The sequence below is a fragment of the Oxyura jamaicensis genome, chromosome 6 (genome assembly GCF_011077185.1).
Source record: "Oxyura jamaicensis isolate SHBP4307 breed ruddy duck chromosome 6, BPBGC_Ojam_1.0, whole genome shotgun sequence".
Taxonomy (NCBI): domain Eukaryota; kingdom Metazoa; phylum Chordata; class Aves; order Anseriformes; family Anatidae; genus Oxyura; species Oxyura jamaicensis.
Window position 1 is genome coordinate 11208860 of NC_048898.1, and position 12618 is coordinate 11221477.

General features: G+C 40.7%; 1 protein-coding gene across 4 annotated transcripts in view; it reads left to right on the forward strand.

The window, feature by feature from the left end:
- Positions 1-12618, forward strand: part of RASGEF1A (RasGEF domain family member 1A) — a 159110-nt gene that overhangs the window by 136577 nt on the left and 9915 nt on the right. For all 4 annotated transcript variants that reach the window (XM_035330092.1, XM_035330090.1, XM_035330091.1 and 1 more), the window contains 2 exons: positions 4305-4433; positions 9577-9714. In XM_035330092.1, the coding sequence (XP_035185983.1) occupies positions 4305-4433; positions 9577-9714 (267 nt within the window). The remainder of the gene's footprint in view (positions 1-4304; positions 4434-9576; positions 9715-12618) is intronic.

Sequence of the window (12618 nt, forward strand, 5' to 3'; positions counted from 1 at the left end):
TTAGCAGAGATTACCTTTAGTTTCAGAGTGACACATCTACAAGTGGCTGTACACATCCAAATTTTTGGATCGGTACATCTAAGCACAATGCTTAGAAAGCATTCCTGTCTCTGTCGACATTAAGCTAAAGACTGCAGTAACCTTCCAGCTGGAAGAAAGGGGGTGAGGGAGAAAGCAAACACAGTATCTTTCTGTGCCGGTTACAGAGGCAAAACAAAAATGTATTTGCCATGTTGGCAGAACAAGAGACAGACAAGGGAGGACAGGAAAGATAAGGGCCTACATTTGTGTATGCTCTTTTGAGGTTTGTTTGTGTACAGGGACTTGTTCAGCACACAGGAAAACGTATACTCGTGAGACGGAGGAGTTCGGGAGGTTAGGAATGGAATGTACCAGTCTGCAACCCTTGTGCCCAAGCAAGAAAGTGTTTCAAGAAAGTGTTTCACAAACAACAAGTTCCAGAATGAGCAGTGAGTGCATGAAGAAAGTATTTTTTTTTTCTCCTCCTCAAGACAACATCAGTACATTCTTGGGTCAGAGAGTAACAATTCCTTCTTTAGTCTTGTGTGCTTGCCTTTTTTTTTTTTTTTTAAATATAATTCAGCTCATCTCTTAGCAACAATTTTAGGCACTAGAGAAATCTGGCTTTTTTTTTTCTTGTAAAGCACAAGACCCTTTTGTGTCAGCTAAGTTGTTCCAAGTACAGAAAGATTTTTATATTTTTTTTTACCTCTCCTCCCAAATATCTGTCACTTCTGTAGGATAAGAGGAGCTTAACTTTCAATCTCATAGATTATGGAAGCATTTTAAATCATTTTTTGTCAACCCAGCTAGCTTCACAGCTAAGTTTCCTTCTCCAAGCCATCTTCTTCCTGTGTGGGGGACTGCCTATGAGTGGGGGTCTTTACACTGTTTTAACATCTAGCCTATATGGGTATAGATGTACAGGTGTAATAAATCACAGAAATCCTCTGTCTGGAGAAGACATCTGACATTAGTGTGAAATATTTCCTATCCAGAAAAGCTATGTTCCTAACCACCGAGACCTACCGCTAAGCTGACGTGTACGGCTTAGTTCAGCCTCGATTCTCTCTCTTGGACAGGAAGTGGTTATTAGCAGAGGCAGGGAGATAGGGCTCAGCACTGCTGTCAGTCACAGGATTTTTAACTTGTCTCTTACTTGCAGTTACTCCCTTGTCTATGCCAGCATAAGCAAAAAGTATCAAATCTATGCCAGCAGTATCAAAAGAAACCTAAGAAGTAAGACCGGACACCCATATATTGTAAACCAGCCTCAGTTAAGTGACTTAAGAAGTGGCATAAATACAGCAGATGGGTTCCAGAAGAATAATTTGTTTCTGCAACTCAACATCTTCCAGTGTTGTCTGGAAAAGCATTGCACGGGTCCAGTACAGATACTGGTGATTACAGAGAGACACCAGCAAGCCTAAAATGGAAAACACACGCTTCTATGGCCGCATATCTTCCTGTATCTTGCCACTTCAGCACTTTTTTGAACCTCATACAAAACAGTACCAAAGTGACCAAACACAAGTACAGGTCATCTTGGTCACTCTTCTCTTACAGTATAACAACAGGGAAACGATACTCTGAGTGGGGCTTCCTTGGAGTCACTCTGGACAGTGAGTGACTTGGAGTCCCACATCACACAGACTTCCACCAACGAGACCTACACTAGAATTAGTACGAGAAGCAAAATTACATCTTTCCTTAAAAGAATGTGTTCCAGCTTATCAGAGCAAAGGTCACCGACAGGGCAGCGCAGCTTGCATTTTGGTTCTTTGCCACTTATGTGTACAGGCAACTTTCTCATGGGCTTCCAGACTTCCAAAAAACAAGAATGTGGGGAAGGGATGAAAAAGTATCAGAGTTTTTTTTTTTTTTTTTTTTATTCCCCAGCTCTCTTAAATGCAAAATAGGGTAAAAGCAATAGCTGCTTCACATTTCCAGAATAAAAGGCTTCACACAACCCTGTGACAGCTGACACACCCAGCAGCTAAATTCCTTTCCCAGATAGGCCAGACTCACAGTTTTAAGTTCAGGGACAGTGCTGATCAAAACAAAGACAGAAATTGGCTACAAAAAGTAAGAGAGGACAACCAGGCATAGGTCACCCCCCAAAACCAACAGCATTCTGTCTTATGTTTTAATTCTTAAAAGGAAGTGTATCCATTTAAGGGTCATTCTCACATATATAAGCATACAATGAGTGATATGTTGTCCCTGTAACATAACCAAGTCCTCTTTTGTAACCAAGTCAGCTCTTCAGCCTGTAACACATTGCATGCACTACTCAACATTTTATATATAAAGTTTCTCCAAAGCTAGCACAATGTCATCAACTGTTTCCAGATGCAGGTGTTAGAGCTACATTAAATTTCTTGTTAAAATTCATAAACTTTTTTTTTTTTGTCATGTAACTGTAATTCTGGAAATTCTGAAGAGAGACATAAGCAATGTTGGGCAGAAGGCCAGTTTAAGTTATTGCTATGTCCATTTTTGGGACGTTTGCAGCCATGCCACGATGAAGGGAAACTGTGCTGTGTCCTGCTGCTGTCCAGACCACCCACTTGAAGTCATTATGAATTATGAAGTCATTATGAAGATCATTAGGTGGCCCCAGCTGTCTGTCTCTGGTAGACGTGGAAGTGCTTCTCAAGAACCCAACCCAAAGTGCCCATGCAGTTAACCTAACCCTTCTCCTCCTCTGTTCCTCTATTCATAAGTTGTAGAGGAGGCAAAACCTACAGATGAATTCATTTTAATTGCACAGATATAATGCTATTCCTAATTTAATACATGAACCCCAGTGCTTATAAGGCCTTCAAATCATAATTTATATTTTAAATGCCTCTGCAGTATCACACTTCACTCTGTTCCTTCATTAGCTCCCTCTGCAAGCTTGGGAAAGAGATGGATTTAGGATTTTCCATAGATACATACTTTATTATATACTTCGCACACTCAACACTCCCAACTCGCAGCACACTGACCTTTAGTTAACTTCATTTATATTTTAAAAACACTCCTTTTTCCCATTCTGATATTTGGAAGTATTTTAATACTAAACTTATATTCTAGGGCATGCTGGATACTAGAGAAGTGGAAACATTTTTCATTAATAGCACATATTATTGTAATTAGAGAGGTAAACTCCTTTTTGGATTCAAAGATACCATTGTTGTTTGGCTACAAGTATATTTTAGAGACTACAAGCAGCAAAATTCAGTAGCAAGCCGTAAGGATGCCATATTTTAGAAAACTGGCTTTAAGTTTTTAGATGTCTCAATTTAGTTGCCCAATCCAAGGTGACATATGTGCACATTGGTTATTTATATGTGCACCTGGCTGTGGCCTGTCAAATCACATTTCTAAAAACATGGTGCAAAGTAATGGTACACACTGCAAACATAGCATAGGGTAATTGAAATCCATAGCGAAGGAGAATCCCCTACAATTTCCTAACTACAATTTTTGTCAGAAAGCCTCAAGGAAAAACAGAAGTCCTTATAAGATGGTAACAATGTTACTGTGGCGATTACATCCAAATACAGAAGCCAAGTTTCAAACACCAAAGCAGGACCAGGGCACAAAGACATTCTCACATCAGTGTAATTGCCCAGAGTATGGAATACAATGCATTACAGCTTTTACAGGGCAAATGGAGAGGCTCTTTCTAGTGAGAAGTAATAATTGTTGACACATACTAGTAGAATTTATGCTGAAGAGAGTCTGAAACAAGCCCACATAGGTAAAAGTAAGCCTAAAACTGAATTACTGTCATATGGCCTCAATCCACACTAAAGCTTGTGTCAGTGACTGTGGGAAAAAGGAAAGAAAAAAGCTACATGAAGAAATTACAGCTGTGGTTTGGAATACACACGAAGCAGTTTTCTGCAGCTCAATGAAAAACAGTCACTCCTGCAGAAACCAAGCAGCAAAAATAATAGTGTTCAAGTGACATAACACCCTACAGTGGACATATTTAATTTGTCTTTTGGTGAGTGATGACTAGTTAGGCATATTAAGTTGGCCATTTTAAAGGGAAATAATCTGGCAATCTGGAAACACCACTACAGTAGCCTTGAAGCCTACAACATTTCCTCTTAACAGCACTAGAAAAGACCACAACCTCTCTGGAGGAGGGAAGAATTACACAAAGTTTAGAAGAGGTTAAGTTACATTTATATTTTATAGAATAGTTTTTGCTATTAGTCTCCAGGGAAGACAGATGATTTTGCTAAAGTTATTCAACTTGCTTTCTTTCGTCTCTGCTCCCACAGAGGACTTACATCTTCACTTTCCTGCTGAGCTCCCGAGTCTTCATTCATCCCCATGAGCTCCTGGCTAAAGTGGGGCAGATCTGCATCAAACAGAAGCAGCAGCTGGAAACGGGGACTGAGGCAGAAAAGGTAAATGAACATTTATGTCCGGCAGTTGGCTGTGCTGCCGTCATTTATTTCCCACTCTCTTTAACTCTTTTCATTAAAAAGTTAAATAGATAGATAAAGAATAAATTGAAATTACAATCGGCACTTATTACTGAATGCACTTTTATTTGGGTTGTCCTTGAAGCACTGTTGCTTCTTTGCTGACTAGAAATGTAGTTTACATAGTACCTTATCAGCCTGGTACAGCAGCCAGAAACACAACTTTGCTCGTGAGCTGCAGGTCAGTGCCACATCCTGGAGCAATACTTATCGGCCGTGAAACCCAGCCAGCAAGTTGCTTTGCACCTGTGGGCTTTCGCCAGGCTAGGTCTGTCTGCAGTCTGAATCCAGCCATCGTGCTATCAGAACTCAGAACTCCGCCACAGGTACACTAGGAACCTGTTATTGCTGGAGTGTTATCTATGGCTTGGTGTAACAGTGAATCAGGAAATTTCCTCTCATGAAAATCAAGGGATGCGCTACTTGCGATGGTAGCCTATGCTTGCGCATATGAATATGCAGCTTTACTACAACTAATTAGACATAACGGGGACAGTTTATGATATGCACTGAATTCCATTTAAGTCTCACCATTATGGAAAACATATATTGAAGGACTTGACTGAAAACAAAGTACCAGAATAGTCCCAGCTGGGATGCAAATATAAGCAGCAGAAACAAGGAGGAAGTCAGCAAATACTTAAAGATCCCAACTGTTCAAATCCTGGGCATATTTTAGATCTATTCTTCTATAATGAGAAATTATAGGCTCACATGCCTAATTATCAGCACTTTGATAATCCCATTTCCTTTTCTCCTTGTTGCATCAGGAATCCAAATGGGGAGCATGAAAGGTAACCCTGTGCTTTGGCAACACAGGCTTTTTGACAGCAATACTGGCTTAAGGGCTTCTCTCTCCCTTTCTATTCCTGCTCTGCAGTCTCACATTATGTCACAACACTCCTCCACGGGGAAAGGTAACCACTTGGTGCAGGGTGACTTGCATCCAGGTCAGTCCCCTGCTCCACTCACCAAACAGCTGCATAACTAGCTATGTTGGTGCTGCGGAACTGGGGGTTCTCAGGGAAGGCAGACGTAAGAACTACTGCAGCCACCTTTGTACAGAGGTGATAACAGTTCCCATCACCACCCCTGAACTAGTTCATGACTCAGCAACCCCACGCTGCTCCTTTGTAAATTGTAGTGTTTAGTTAGACAGAACTCAGGAACCGTCAGAGGTAGGAACTTGTAAGAGATGCTGGGACTGAAACATGTCTGAAACATGGGGTAAAGCTGTCTACAGATATGTGGTAAGGATGAGTGACTGCTGTCAGTAGTTAGTGTCCAAATATGTACGTGAAATGCTTGGATTTAAAAATAATGGAATATAAAGATGAAACTCTTCTGTGAATAATAGTACACTTAGTTGAGTGTTTTTAAAAACCAAAACAGTAGCTGGAGACTAAATCACTTGACTGTTAAAGATACGATGCTAGTGGGAAAGTAGTACACTTCTGGCTTTTCAGCAAATACATTTAAAAAATCATCATGACTTCCACGCTAAAATGAATTAGCATTACATCCTAACAACAGGATGTGAAGTAGAGCTGCTCATATTCCAAACACCCACACTCTTACACCTTCTGGTGACAATTTGGAAATGGGCCTACAGGAAAACCAACAGCAGGGTGACAATAAAAATGAGTGTTTGGGAGGCTGCTTTAATTTACATGCTTTTCTAGTTGCTTTTCCTACTACGCCCTTGATCCCTTCCATCCCCCTTCATATGAACTGTAATTTTTTCCAGCTCACTGAACACAACGTTCTTGGGAAACACTACATAAAAATTCTGACATCCCTCTCGAATGACTACTTTGCAGACCTGTACTACAAACACCTGTATCTTTTACACAAAAACTTGGCCACTAGCATATGCAAACATTTGTTTTTCTATCTGGCAATGAGTAAAAGCTCATTTTACAGGCAGCATGGAAATTCTCAACTCAAGGCACTCTACCTACTCACACTGATAACCTGTCATCAGCTGCCCTTACCTTCTAATAGGGACTTCATAGCAGGAAATAGCTGGCAAAAGTAGTTAAAGCAGCCCTGATCGTGTCTGATAAAAGGTTTGCGTAAACAAACTGTAAGACAAGAAGCTGGCTGACTTGTTGCCTGGGTACTGCGTGAGCTGAAAAAGTGGCAAGGAGATGGGTGTTTAGGTTAGGCACCACAATACTGATCATTCCTTTGTTTTTGACATTTCTGGCAAACAGAAGAATCCTGTAGAAAACAAGCTGAGAGAAAAGTAGATTAAGAAGAAATATGTGATGTCTTAGAGCCTACTGAGAGTCTTTTTGGCCAATCATAAAAAGAAAGGGTTTCACAGTTTACAATGCCAGTTATACCTGTAGATGCAAGTAGTTGAGCTTGACCATAAGGGATAAAATCTAACCCTCCAGAAGCACACTGGAAATTGGAGACCCAAAGAAGCTGGCCACTGAAAAAAGTACTTGTGTATAAAGTAAAAGCTAGCTCCTATTAAGCTTGTCTTACCTGTCTCCGAATACATAAGTCCCTTCAAAAATACTAATCTCCCTCAGTTTCTGTCAGCAGTAAGATCTCCTTTTTAAGCCAAAAAATGGGAACGGTACTCGTAACCAGGTCAATGTCATTAAGCCTCCCTTTCCTGCAGCCGCCCTCCTTTCTAACTTGGAGCTGCTTCTCAGGCCTGCCTGTCTTTTGCCTGATGTAAAACAGGGCTGACCCAAGTACTTAACAGAAGCATTTTTCTTCTCAAATACTTATGGGAGAGGTGTTCCCACTGACTCCAGAGAATTCAGGCCTTGCAAGGAGAGGCTGACATCTGGGGCAGGACTACAGAAAGAGCAGGCTGGTAGGTTATTACAAGCGTGACAAAAAAGAGAACACATGTTGCTGCTGCCCACGTATCTGTGCAATTTCTATCTAGGTTATCGCAAGCCACGTGCGGCCAGCCTGTCACGCTGCTCTGGGTTTCATTAGAGCGCACATGAAACCAGAATCTCATGTTCTGCTGTACTGATGGTTTTTAGTGTTGCGCTCAAAGCATGCCTCCTTTTCATGAGCATTAAAGCATCGAATAGAACAATAGGCTTTTTACACCCGTAATCCCAAAGACAAAAATAGTTTGACGTTGTCTTGCAAAAGATGCCCAGCTTTCTACCAGAAAGAAAGCAAACACTAGCGACTCCTGAGTCCAGACACATGTGATGGGAAGTCAGAGTTCACATGGAGCTGCTCACCACAGCCTAAGGATTTTGAAGCCTTCCTCCCCCCATCCCTCCGTGCTAAGTTTCAAAAGTTTAAAAAAAAAAAAAAAAAAAGGTCAGGATAACTAATACCAGAACCAGTTCTATAGCGGCTTTCAGTGACCAAAAGGGGAATAGGCATGTACCTGTTAACTCCAATGGAATGGAAGCACACTGCCTGGCTAATTAGTTCTCTCGTCACCTGCAGGTTCTTCTTCTAATAATGGAAGGCTCCATGCATTTCCTAGCAAAGAAGCCTAAATTGTCTTTTCCTCAAGGCAGATGACAGTGGGAGCTTGGAAGACAGACAACTCTAATCTGGAGCTGTGTTGCCCTCTGTTTAGAAAGACCTTGAAGGTGGGCTCCACAGGAGCATCACCGGCAGAAACTGAAGCGTCAGAGCCTTCCTTTCCCTATCTGTGTGCTTTGCAGGAATGCCGACTGCTGGCAAAGAGAATGCTTTCTTGTTGCCATCACTACCCAACTATTCTGTGCATCTCTCACTAGCAGGATCAATTAAATACTGTCAATAAAAAGAGCTAGGAAAAGCATGCTAGTGGAGTGCAGTTTGCAACTCTGGAAAAAAGGCAAGAAAATTCCCTTCAGACTTGCAAGGAGCATTTGTTCATAGAGTGAAAATTCCTGTGTGCACGGTTTAAGGTTCTTAGTAACTGTTTATTACTATTCTGACTGCATACCTGTGAAGCGTAAAGAGTGCAAAAAGTTTAGTTTGGTTGACTTTAGGTTTTGATTAAGTGATCCTGGGAGATCCTATGATCAGATGATGTTTTGGGGCAGAAATTCCTATCAATTCTAGTAAAGCATCATCTGCGTTAAACTTCCTGTAGCAATACTCCCATACTAAAATCCCTTTCTGTAGCCCCTAAGCTTCTGATCGAGAATGCGATGAGGAAATTACATTGCAGATGAGAAGAATGAACAGCTGTTTAATGAGACTTCTCTAGCTTACGCAAGTAGGAAGGTAAACAGATGAAAACTTCCTCATTTTCCCCTCAGTGCATCACAGGTTGGGTAGAAAATAAACATAACCTGAACTAAGTTTTGATTCTGGCTTGTTAAAAGTCTTCCTAGCACACCCACCCAGTTTTGCTTGAGTGCTCCTTCAGATTTACTGATGCTGCTCTCTATTGCTATGATACTGGTGTAATTGGCATCCAATTCAGGTCTAACCAATGAAAAGCCTTTGAAGATTTGTGAGTAACAGAAGAACTTCGAAAATAAAAAGTGTTGGCCCTTACTCAAAAAGCTATCAACCACAGAACAGGGAGGAAGAGCTATTTTCTCTGTCCATTTTGATTTAGATGTCACGGAGAGAACACACATCTTTCCTGTCATTCATTCGTTTTAATACACAGCTCAGTCTGGAGGGTCTGATAAATCCTATAGAACAGAAGTGTCTTTGTGAACATTTCTCATGAAAGATACCTGGTACAGTGCTGCATTTGGTATGCATTTGAATTGTAACAGTAAAGGTACTGCTGCCTCAGATGGCATAAATCAGCTTCAGTCTCACGGACTTCAATCAAATAAGACGCTTAAACTATCCTGTCATCTTCCTGGCTTTATAAAGCTAACGTCAACAGTATCTTCAAAGAGTTTGGTAAGAAACATTGCCAAGCTATCCTGAAAGGGGGCTAAGTCATCTTATTTAGGAATCTGGCTCACAGTTAAATATGTTCTTTTTTTCTCCCCTTGACCTACCACAGATGCGAAGTATATTCAAGGGCATCTAGTTTTATGCAAACCGTCATCAAGTATTTACTCGGCTGTCAGAGAGGTCTATGGTCAGTAATTAACACATTGCTTCTTTCTAGGCAAAGCTGAAATCCTTCGCTGCCAAAATCATTCAGCTCCTGAAGGAATGGACTGAAACTTTCCCCTATGATTTCCAAGATGAAAAATCCATGAAAGAGTTGAAGGAGATTGCTCACAGGATCACACAATGTGATGAGGTAGGGGCGGGGGGGAAGTAATATTTGTGTCAACCTCTATGTAGTTTATCATATTAAATTAGAAAATGTTGCTCCTACATGCAGTATTTTCTGAACGGACTACAGCAGCAGTTGCTAAGCTGTCAGCGTAGCTGCAGGACACGGGCTGAGGGATGAACTTAATGGCCCATTAGCAGAAACTCTGTACGTATAATAATGGCGTGTAAGATGAAGAGACAGAATATTCACAGTGATGAAAAATAGATGTATTGCAGAAGCAGAAAGAACAGTGACTATAATGGCACAATATAGTTAACTCTCATGACAACTTATGTCCCATCCTTCATGCTTTGCTGCTACTCAAAGACTATCAAGTATGTTGCATCAGTGTACTCTAGCTCAAGATGAAGATGCTTATGAGTGACTTTTTTTTTGCTACATTTAAGGTGCCCCTGCTGTATTTCCACAAAGGAAGTTTGAGATCTGCTGGATGGTCAGTCGCCAGTCTTAGCAGCCTTGAGTTTTCAGTCTGTGAAGAAAACTAGCTCTCACAAGAAATGTTTCTGAAGTGATCAGATAAAGCAAATTACAAGATAACTACAGATGTTACTCTTTCTTTTTGTTTGTTTGTTTAAAGAAAGCCAAAGCCTACACCTCTTCCTTACTGAGAAAGTCACTCCAACTACCAACAGACAGAAGGAAGGCTATAATCGAGAACTGCAAAAGAATTAACTGTGGGGTGTTTGTGTGAACACAAAGGGTTACTTATATACAAGGAGAAGCTTCTCCTTGTTTTGAAAGCCAAAACTTCAAGATTCTTTAGAGAACAATTAGCAGGAAACAGGAAGACAACTGTGTGCTGTTTTCATTGATTCGAGTACAGAGACAACGAAGAATAACAAGTCTGACAGCACGGTGTGAATCAGTGATAGGACGCAACGCAATTAGGCGTTACCAGGTTGTCAAAAGGAAGTATGTCAGTTCTGTTACATCAGCAGAGCTGTTTACCTGGATGCTGCTATGAAAATATCAGTGCCTTAGTAGGAGGGGAAAAGCAGATAGGATTATTCCTTCTATTCCCTTTGTAAACAGGGCAGAGAGGGGTACGTTGGCAGAGATACTACTGTGAAAGGGGACTTGGCAAAATTGCAGAGGTTCTGTTTAGCATGTGTATCTTGGCATTTATTATGTCCATTATTTTGATCTAGATAGAAGTTTTGAGCTTTCTTTCTCTTCCTCTTCCTCCCCACTCTTACGTATGAATAAGTTGTCATTTGGGAGAAAACACATCTCACAATGGCTCAGTACTCTGATGTCTGAGGCTTCTGATGACATCTCTTAATTACAGCATCATAGTATTTATCCCCTTAACAAGGCTACAAGTCAGGTTTGATCAGTGAAGAGCTATGCCACATCTGACCCCTAGGAGATTTAATTTGACACTGACAAAAAGCAGCTCTTGCTCTCAGTATTCGTTACCATCTTCCTGTCCTAAGAAATTACCCATGCCATACTTCAGCAGGGGATTATGGCAACGATTGAGATTTTTATTTTGTATTTTAAAGCTTTTCCAAATCCCCCTAGGACACTGTTCACATATATAAGATAGGAGGTAAATCAAGAACTGACACAACAGTCATGCTTGTGCCAGTGATAGAAGGCTGCATAACAGATAGCTATAGCTACAGCCAGGACTAAGTACAAACGTCTCACCTGAATTCAAACAAGGACAAGTTATTGTCAACTCACTGATGCTGGAAACCAAACTCGGAGTCATACCTCTCAGATCAGCTGAAACTTTCACCTTTATTTTCCAAAGTTACAAGAAAATTTAGGACAAGATCACTAAGGAAAGGAAATTGCCAAAACTCTCGAAGAGCCTTTTTCTGAAAATTAAGATACCGATAAAATTACAATAGCTTAAGCCATAGTTTTTAATACTATTGCAGTTTCTTTGTACACTTTCAAATAATATTTGATAGCCTCACCTACCCTCACAGTTGATTCCCTGTGATCCGCATCTAGAAATTTAAGGGGGTAGGTATGGGTAAGTGAGGTACAGTGGCTGAAGTCAAGTGGTTCACAGCAGAAAGCTCAGCATACTGGAGAGCAGAATTAGCTCTCTATTTTAGTCCCCATACCAAGCCCCCTTGACATTTCTAAGCACTTGTAGCACAATATCCGAAATGGCTCCAGCCAGCTGCTGTTCAGTGGTAATCTAGTTGCCTCATCAAGATGAGCTACACTGCCTTCAGCTTTTCATTTGATTCCACTTGGGATCAGATTATTGCCTTGTAAAGCAACATTCTGACACTATTATTGCTTAATTATAGCATGCGATATACAAGTATTTGGTAGTCATCGTCTCTCACATCTGCTACATAATTTCAGTCATCACTGCACATTAGTGGCTTCTATGAATGATCAGAGCCATTGCAGCTCTTTCTACTGCATCCAGTTGACTGGTGGAAACCAACACAGCGTGCTGTAAACCAACAGTTAACCTTGTGGCTAACTTCAACAGAAATAATTTGCCTGAAAGCAAGAGAACAATAGCCTAGTGGAAAGGAGGACTGTCTCATTAAACTAGTTTTTTGGTTTTTGTTTTTTTCCAGCAGCAGGGAGAGCAGGGTCAGAGAATTTGTATCATTTCAAGCAGTAATCAGAGGGACTGAGGAATAGGAACTTGATCAAGGTAGCTCTTTGAAGTTGATCTCAGAGGGAAACATCTACAGGACAAAAAATCCATGGCAGAAAGAATTCAAATACCTTAGTTGTCAAAAAAAAAAAAAAAAGATAAGATTGTGGATTGTATTTTTATTGCTTTACAAGTATAAGTGCTGGATCTGTAAGGACATAGAACCTGCACCTGACAAATAGAAGGGCGTTTTAATTCTCCTAGAATTAGATATTGTGCTCTTACCT